The sequence below is a fragment of the Erigeron canadensis genome, chromosome 1 (genome assembly GCF_010389155.1).
Source record: "Erigeron canadensis isolate Cc75 chromosome 1, C_canadensis_v1, whole genome shotgun sequence".
NCBI lineage: Eukaryota > Viridiplantae > Streptophyta > Magnoliopsida > Asterales > Asteraceae > Erigeron > Erigeron canadensis.
This window is the reverse complement of record NC_057761.1, coordinates 22,044,823-22,055,048: the sequence shown is the minus strand read 5'-3', so window position 1 is coordinate 22,055,048 and position 10,226 is coordinate 22,044,823. Positions and strand designations below refer to the sequence as shown.

The window sequence follows — 10,226 nt, the reverse complement described above, 5'->3', positions numbered from 1 at the left end:
TCAAGATCCTTAAAGTTAATATCTGGATTCTTGGCATTCATTTCCACCTTGCCATTAATCCTGTCTAGCTTCTCACTCAACTCCCGAGTATCCTCCCTTATGTTCTGGATACTTGTGTTTGTCTCAATCTGATTACTCATCATCTACTTCATCATCTCTCTCAGCTCGGCATTAGGATCGGTAATAGAAGAGGAAGAACCCGATCCTTGGCTTTGCTTAGTCTCCTGCTGCTGTGGCTGACTTTGATAGTTGCTCTTTTGCCACCTGTTACCAGAAAAACGAGAAGTATTAGCAGGAAAAGAAGAGTTATAGGAATTGTTACCTGATGACCGATTCTGAAAACCGGTGTTCCTCTGAAAACCTCCTTGCTGATTCTGAACAAAGTTGACATCTTCAGGTCCCCGGTTGGGACACTCTTCGGAATAGTGTATGTCTCCACAATGGTCACATCCATCAGCTAGCACCTTCACATCTCGCTCTAGATATTCAAACCTTGCTTCTTGGTTAGCAAAACCTTTATCCATCCTTGCCGATAAAGCTTGAATCTCATCGATTACACTAGAACTATTGCTTCCATCGGCCCTTGCAACCTTGTTTTGCTTGAATCGGCTCTCATTCTTCATGAACCTATTATCATCCATGGCCGCATTATCCTTCACCATTCTCTCCAAAATGTCAAAACCTTCATTTGGAGTGATCTTGCTAAAACTCCCACCAAAAGCATATCCCATCTCTCTTTTTGAGGCCTTGGTCAATCCATGAAAGAACAACTCAACATATTTCTCCTTGGTCAAATCATGACCCGGACAATTCCTCAACATCTCTTTAAAGCGGATCCATGCATCTACCACATCTTCCCCATCTTCTTGCATGAAAGACTTAATCAAGTTCTCGAATTGCCTTTGAGTTCTAACCGAGTAAAACTCTCCGATAAAAGCTTCCTTGAGTTGATCCCAAGTTGTAATTGAATTCTCGGGGAGATCATTAAACCAATCATCAGCTTCCCCGGTAAGAGTGATAGGAAAAGTTTCAAGTTTCACGGCATTCATTTGGTTTTGACCATATTGGTATAGCCTTGCCAACTTCTCAAACCTCTCCAAGTGCTTGTATGGATCCCACTTCTTCTTTCCATCAAACTTTTGCTCTTCGATGCTCTTTAAATGATTCGGTTTCAAATTAAAGTTTTGATCGACCGCCGGTGTTCTAATGGCAGAACCACAAGCCGAAGGGATATTGCGGGCTCAGTCTCCATACTTGATATCATTCGGATCTCTCGGTGGATTTTCACCCATCTCCTCTTTTACAAGTGCAAGGTCAAAGAATTCCTCAAGAAAGAAGCCTTCTTCGTCCCAATCTGGTGGTGCCGTGTAGATGATCCTACGTATAGGTGGAGTTTTTAGTGGACTAAAAAGAGGTCTCCCCGAAGAACGCAAAATCATCAACTATTACAGTTTCCTGCAAAACACAACTAACACCGAACGTCAAATGCACCTGTGATAGTTCAATAAAACAAGTCTAAATTAATAAAGCAATTAACTTCCTCACGCATGAGGAAGGATCAAACCACTAAATAAGTAACTAATTAGGCACACAATCTCCGGCAGCGGCGCCAAAAACTTGATGTGCAAAATCGAGCTTTAAATTTATAAACTAAAACTACCAAAGAACTCACTACTACGCACTCACGGGCAGTGGACCCGATCGTTTGTAATATATTCAAGAGGTAAGTCTGAGTTTGTTCTCAGGGACTGTGAAATGATTAGTTGCTTGTTGAATGGTTTGGAAAACAGGTGTTGCTTCAAAATTCCCCTTTTGACAATTAAATAAATTGATTTGCAAAATGATTACATAAAATTAAAAGACAAGTTCAGACGATATACTTAAAAGTCATCCACCTTGACTTCCCTTGACTTCAAATGTGATTGCATTTGATGAGTAACAAATTCTCTAGAGTTTGAAAGATAGTCATGACAAGATTATACTACTCACGTGGTACCACCAACCGTGAACAAATTATCGAATCACCTAACTACTAGTTGAATTACCCAAGCCGGTACCACCAAGACCAAGACAATTCTCCTAACAATCAGTTTTTCTTGACTATCAAATTATCAATTAAACCTATGTGACAATAACGTGGTACCACCAACCGATATCAATCACGTTGACAAAATTAATCTTTTCTAAACATGATATTCACTATCATACCATGAACTAGTGATAATTACTTATACACAAGTAGTTTTAAAATCACATACACATTCAACTAGTACCACCAACGAAGAATCATATGCAACCAATATCGAATTTAATTAAATAAAAAGAATTAAAATCATCAAGATCACGGAACAACGATAATTAAATAAACCCTTTTGAATTAAAAATATAGCAATCAAATTATCCATCTTGTTAGCCACTCATGATCAATTCACAATAATCAATGAAATAGAAAAGAAACATGATGTACCAATTGTTTGAAGAAAATAAATTGCAAGACAATAATGTAGATACGATCTAGATGGGTGCCCGTAATATCTTCAATGAATCCGCCTAAGTGAAAGACTTGATTGGAGAAGGAAGAATCCTCATAGAGCAGCTCCTAGAAAGAGTATTTGATGCCCTTTTTTCGAGTTAGGGTTTCCTATTTATACCCCTTCAAAATCTGATGCAGAAACAAGTCAGGATCTGTTTTCCCGTGCACCCACTGCGGCGCAGTGGGTCTTAACTTCTCCTCACTGCGGCGCAGTGAGGTGTTGGCCGACTTTGACTTCGGCTGACTGCGGCGCAGTGGTTCATGTGATCACCACTGCGGCGCAGTATGATTCCACGGCTTCTTTTCTCCTTCAATAGACTGCGGCGCAGTCCCGCAGTGGGGGTTTTTCCTTTTAATTCCGTGGATCAGGACTGCGGCACAGTGGGCTTGTGCATCCCCACTGCGGCGCAGTCCAGAACTTGTACTGGACCAACTTGTTTCGGTCTCGATTACTCGCTAAGCTCTGTCGTCTCGTCCATTCAAATCGACTTTCATTACCATAACGTATTTCCTGGCCAATAATCAACCAAAAATGTACCAAATGAACGCGTAACCTGTTCAGAATCTGAAAACACTAACAAACACCATAAACACGCCAAATGCATACAAAAACGACTTAAAACATCTACTAAAATGGCCAATAATGATGTGGGTAATGGGTATAAATTAGTCACATCAAACATTTTTGGCCTTCTTTCTTCCAAGTAATTCTGTTAAATATCCCTTAGCTAGTAAGGTGGATATTTCTCTTCTCAGCATTTTGCAATCTTCAGTGAGGTGTCCAAAGTCTTCATGATAAGTACACCATTGGCTAGGATCTTTCTTCTTGTAATATGCGTCGTTTTTCTTTTGGGACCATCTCACTTTGTCTCCAAGATCTCGAAGCGCCATTATAATGCCAGGTGTTCCTACTGAAAAGCAATATGATGCCAGAGTAGGATATTCGACCCCATCATCTTCCTTGACAGCATTGACCTGATTATCCACATGCCTTGTGTAGGGTTTGTGTCTTGGTTTGAACACTAGGGTCTCCGCTTTTTGCTTTGGACGATCATAAGATAAGGCATCCAATTTTGAAGTGGTAAGCTCATTTTCTTCGAGCCTTATGAATCTTGCAGCCCTTGCTTTTGCCTCATCTAAATTCCTGCATGGTGTCATTATAAGATCTTCCTGGAATTTAGATCCCTTATGAAGACCTCTCTGCCAAACTTGAATAGCAGTTAGCATATCTAGTTTAGGAATATTAAGAGACTCTTTCGTAAGCCTAGTTATAAAATCCCTAAGTGATTCGCGTGGTTTTTGAATTATTTTATAAAGATCATCAGTCATTTTTTCAAAGGTCCAACTGCATTAAAATTGACTATAAAATAAATTCGTTAAATCAGCAAAAGAGTAGATGGATCAAGGAGGCAAACTCTGCAGCCATTTCAAGGTTGATCCTGAAAATGTGGATCCTAAGCTTCTGCATAAGCAAGCTTCTTTCAAATTGGATGGAATTGGCACCGTTTCCATCTTTTCCAAGTAAAGTGAAATATGCTCCCGTGGATCGGTAGTTCCATCATATGGCTTCATATTTGGAACTTGAAATTTCTTCGGAATTTCCACATTTGCGATCTTGTCACCATATCTATTAATGATAAGATGCAGGGTTAACTTCAGGAATTGTATTGCAAAATCCAAGAACACTTGATATCATGTCTTCAAGCCTTTGGAATTCTCTTGTAATGTAATCGTTCGTTTCTTGTCCCTGCGATGGGTTAGTAAAAGCAAATGACCCAGAAAAATTATTAGAATTGTGTAAACCTGCACCCATGGTGGCTGATGGTCCAGCAGCATGAGAGTTTTGCTGAATATTACTCCCAAAATTAGGAGTTGCAGTTGGGAGTAACGTATTAATAGGTGCAGATTCAGGAGCAGTTGGCGTCGTCGCAAATAAATTTCTAGGAGTCACCGGTGGTCTATTTTCAAAAATCCTTGATTCAAGGATTCTTAATTGTGCCTGGTTATACTCTTGATTAGTCTTGATCGTCTTATCAAGATTATGCAAAATAGTAAACAAGTCAGGCAGTTCTTCAGAATTAACATTCCTAGATCCAGTATTATAGGGATCCGGATTGCCATGATCGTCGTAAAAGCTCCTTCTTTGCGTCTGGCCCAATCTTGTATTTTCCTGGGATGAATTCCCTGCTACAGTTTCTTCAGGTAATTCTAGGATCTGGAATGGATCCACTGGCTCCTTTCCTTTATCTTGACTCGAAATTCGAGTTGTGTTGTTCCTGTTTCTTCGATACAAAGCTCGTCCTGGAGGATGAGGCATAGAAGAAGAAACAACAGGAGTAGTTTGCGAAGAATTAGTTGGCTGAGTCGATATTTTCGGTATTAGTTTTGAAAAATTATGTTTTACGAAAATCAAAATGATTGTTATTGGATCGAAAGCACCTTTTGCCCCACGGTGGGCGCCAAATTATTTTGGTCAAAAATTACCTAAGATAATCTACGTTGAAGACTTAGATCAATTATGTAACCAAACTTTCGTTCGTGAGGTTAAGGGATTGTAAAATATGTTTAGATTCAAAGAAGCGTTTAAAACTAGTATGATAAATCAAGATTATGTCGACTTAAACAAAAGAAGGTAGTCAAAATTATTCGCAAACTATATTATGATGAAATACGATGTAAATAATGATAAAAGAAACAAGATAAAGAATGATAATCGTAAATAAATGCAGTAAATAAAAGAGAAAGGATCAAAGAACGCCAAGATTTGTTATCGAGGAAAAACCCTTAATCCTTTAAGGATTGCCGACATAAAAACCCTGGGAGGAAGCAATCGTCCCTGCCTTTGTTCACTTATTAATTGTGTTTAAATTGATTACAATGATGAAGCAGGTTGATCGATCTTTCTAAGTGAGTAAAATGTAAAGTAACGACAGGTGTGTGTATGTTTACAATTGTAAGCAGAAATAATATGGAGCAGAATGTATGTGTCCTATGATCGATTAGACCCCTTGTTTATATAAAGCTAGGAAATAACAAACTATCTGAAATTAAAGGGATCCTCCTGGTCTTCGTCAAGTGAACGTTGCAGTGTATCTTGACTTGATATGATAGCCGTTGGAAGATATTCTCTCGTGTGTAAATTATCATGAACTCCGATTATACTGGTAGACTTGGTCTTCCTTCCGTGTTGATCAAATAAGACATGTGTTGAATCTCTTTGTATCGTTATAGATATTTTCCTTAAGCTTTATATTCAATATTCCAGAACCTGCATATTAATCTCACGTGGAAACAATACTTGAAACATATCTTTAGTAATATAGTAACAAGTCATCATAATATTCAAATATGTCAAGATCCTGAGACATCAACATCTTGGACCTCTAAGATAATGAAACCTGAAATTTCACCCATAACATTGTGCACTTACAAGTTGTTGATATTATTATTACGTACTTGTATTTTATCATTTAGGTACTCGGAGTTTAAAAGAGGAACGAGTGAAGTTGCATTTTTATTTGTTTCAGGTAAGATAGCTTCCTTTCTCACATGAGGGACAATAAAACATAGTTTTCATAAGTTAACTTCCCCCAAATGAATGTTTGTATGTTTATATGTATTCGGGAATGATTGGGAGGTTACTATATGTAAGATTGATTATGCTTACCATTGATGATGAATGGTAATCTTATGCATGCTATGATGATATGAAATTATGATAATGAAATGATATGACAATACCATGTCCAGATTTAATGATGCTAATGTGACATAATGATATGATGTTATTATGATATAACAATATGATGCCATGATTGATATGTTGATACGGATTTACTATGATATGATGATGTGATGTTAATATGTGATGACGATATGTTGATGTATATATGTCATATGATTGTGGCGTGGCTTGAACACCTAGTCACTAGACTTCTATAGGTTTGCCATGACACGTGCACGATTAAGGGCCCTAAAGTAAAGAAAATATGTATATATTTGATTAGTTTAGGTGAAAGTGTAGCCTAAGCTAATATATATAAAGTAAAGAAAAGATGTAAGTAATTAGTTTAGGTGAAAGTGTAGCCAAAGATAATATTTATAAAGTAAAGTAAAGATGATTATAAGTGATTAGTTTAGGTGAAAGTGTAGTCTAATTAAGCTAATATAATTAAAAAGTCTCGAGCATAAGTAAAGTTGTGTTAAGCTTAACCCATGCTAGTTCTTCAGAGCTAACATGTACGTGGTCACGTGGTGTGGGAATCTAGATACCTCCCCGTGGCATAGTTATGTTTGAGTGTATCCGGGTGGAGTAACTAAACACTACACGCGCAAAGGTTAAACGGTATACTCAGTTGTATCGACTTTGTCTTTCCTTAACGACGACGATGGACCACCGTAAGGTCTACCCATCAAGTCGGGTGTGAGGATCCCATGTAAGGTCTTAAGGCCGCCAACACACAACCCCACATTCCTAAGTATGTGTGGCTTATGTCACATAACCTACGTCTAGGCAAAAGAAAAGGAAGTAACGAAAGAAAAAAAAAAAAAAGAAAGGAAAGTAAAGAAATGTAAGAAAAGAAAGATGAAACATAAAGATCTATGATGTTAGGCACAACTAGGACTACGATAAATTCCTAATGTGTTAACTTATGTATGTTGCTTTAATGTTGATGATATGATCTTGCTAGTATATGATGTGATGGACACCATAGTAATGTGGTGATCTTAACGTGCTATGACGAATATGTGATAATAACAATATGAAATGTTTTGTTAATATATAATGAATTGACAATGTTTTTATAAACTCATGTTATGTTACTTAACTTTTAAAGCTAACACTTGCTCTTTTGAAAAACGTTGTTCCCTCAGGTTAAGTAGGTTGAGCTAGTGAAATACTTAGTTTGGTGAGGCGGGTAGTTGCTATGAAGAAGAAGTTTAGTTTTCCCGCTTAGTCATTTATGTTAACATTATGATGATTGACTACTTTTATTATGACTTATGTATTGTTTATGTTGACATTTATGTTGATGCCAAATCTGGATTATCTTATACTATTTCAATGATATTAATGTTGTAATACCACTTCTATAAATGAACTATCCATTAGGGGTTAGTTATGTTTTAAGGATTCTGTTTTCCGCATTTCTAAACGTCGTTAAGCAAAAGTTTTGAAAATCCAGATTTTAAAATGACGGGTGTTACATCTGGGCTAGCGGTGCTGGTGATAAGGGAGCGGCGCTGGTGGCTACTATTCTTCTTCGTGCGTCTATGTTTGGCTCCCGAACCACTTCCATGTGTCTTGTAACTTCATAGGCTTCCTTCTTGAGTTAGTTGATGTCATTTACCCTCTCTCGCATCTTCCGTAAACCTGCATAAACACATCATTCATTAAGTACCAATACTTCCGCAATAATAACTCATTTAAGCATAGAAATGAAACTTTTTACTAGAAGTTTTAATCACTAAATGGACGTTCATCATATGCATCAATCAACATATTTTTGTTTTAAAATAGTTTGTATTATGTTTATCTCTTATTAATTTTTTTTCGGTTAAATATTATTTTTTGTTATCAAATGAATGAAATACGTAATCCTTACATTTTTATAAAACAACTTATCCTTTTCGTTCTTTTGAACTTTATATCTTTAAACATTTCAAAATACTCTTAACTTTCAATACTTTATCAACCTACACACTATGTCTATCTAAAATATCCCTGAAATATTTTTCATCTTTATCCATTCAAACTATTACTACTGATGAAATTATTTAGAACATATATCTCTTAACCCTTAAAATAACTACACTACCACTTTTACATTAATTACTTTAACATTAATAATCTCATCCTTATCGTCACCACTATCACTACTACTGCTCGTCGCCAACATCGCCGCTACACGGCGCGGGTATCTTTACTCGTAAGAGAGGAAAGAAAAACTTAAAAGAATGTTAAATGATCATTTATACCCATAACTAGGTAATCAACCCGGGTTTAACCCGGACATTTTAAATAATATTTTAAACGAAAATAAAATGTAAAGAAAAATATATGTAATTTTTGTTATTTAATACATTATAACTTGGTTTGAAAATGTTAAACTGAATAATATAATATTTATATATAAATACTTATTGCATTAATAAAACATAATAAGACATTTCCAATAAAAAATAGAAGTTTAAATTTTTTATATATATAAATACTTATGGCATTAATAAAACATAACAAAACATTTCCAATCAAAACTAGAAATTTAAAATAAGTATTTAATGGGTTATTTATCTTTAAAAATGTTTAATACTATATATGACATCATAAATGAAATAAAAACCTTTTAAAAAGAAATATAGACATGACACATAATACTTTTTTTAAAAATAACTGTAGAAGACAATTCTCTTTTATTATATATAGAGATAGAGATAGAAATAGAGATTATAAATTTTACTTAATTTAAAAAATGTACCACTTAATAATCTTAATTAATACTTTAGCTCAAGATCTAGCTCGCGGTTTGATTTATTTATTTTACGTTAAGATTTTTGTTACAATAGCTAACCCCTATTTATATACTAGCATGGTACCCGTGCCATGCAGTGGTATTCGTGGCGGCGACGGTGTTAGTGGATGACGACTGTTCGTAGTAGAGGCGGCGTTGAGTGGTATACATAATTGTTGAGTGGTATACATAATTAATGTAAAGAGTTAATTAAGATATTTTAAAAGATTAAGGACTAATAGTGTAATATATAATTAAAGATTATTTAGACATTTCTTCCTATATAACTTTTAACATGAGACTCTTGATTTATAATATAGTATAGATTGGGGTTAGAATCTCCTAAATGATTTAGAAACATTTAGGGACTTTTTTTTTAATCACAACTTTTAAAATATTAATCAATGGACTAAAACAAACATGGCATTTTGGTAAATAATAAAAGATTAAATTCACTTTAATACGAGTAATAAAAAAGGATAGTTTAGTCTTTGGATTTATGTTAAATTAATAAAAATGTTGAATAACTACTTTTACAGAGTTTAGGTTAAACTAAAAATATAACCCACGCGTTGCGCGGAGTCAAGATATGTATGTTTACTTTGACGTCTTATAGTTAGGAATGGTACATTCTCAGGTAGATGACGATGGTATCATATGCTTAACAACCACAACCATGATATGACAGCAATTTCCAATTCAAATTTGTTTCAACCTTGACCTACACTTGATAATCTGCTTAACATTCACTTCAGTGTTCCTCCTTTTGCTCAATTGAAGTTCCTCTATTCAAGAGTCAATTTGACATCCAACTTCGCTGGCTTTTTCATAGCATCAGTTATGCACAATCAACCACAAAATTAGATGCTTGATGAAAGTAATCAATTAAAGCTTCAATCAAGTTCTTTATTTTATAATTATATAAAATCCACTATATTGCACTGTAGCTCCTAAAATAGGTTCGATTAGAGTTCATGCAATATTCATAACAAAATTAATATATTAGTAGATTCCATGTATTGCCAAAAGACTTTTTAAATACTCAACATTAATATAAGCTTGCCTGATTGACAGATAAATGATCGAAGTCCATGTCGTTCAGTCATTTTCATTTACGCATTTCATGGAGCACTTTCTGTGCAAAATTTAAACACAAATGATCAATATAATCGCAGTATACA

General features: G+C 35.2%; 1 protein-coding gene across 1 annotated transcript; it reads right to left on the bottom strand.

Moving 5' to 3' along the window:
• Window positions 1-3,208: 3,208 nt before the first annotated feature.
• LOC122587161 lies at window positions 3,209-3,862 on the bottom strand. The gene has a single exon (XM_043759252.1). The coding sequence runs from the start codon at window positions 3,860-3,862 to the stop codon at window positions 3,209-3,211; it is 654 nt and encodes a 217-aa protein (XP_043615187.1).
• Between the last annotated feature and the right edge of the window lie 6,364 nt (window positions 3,863-10,226).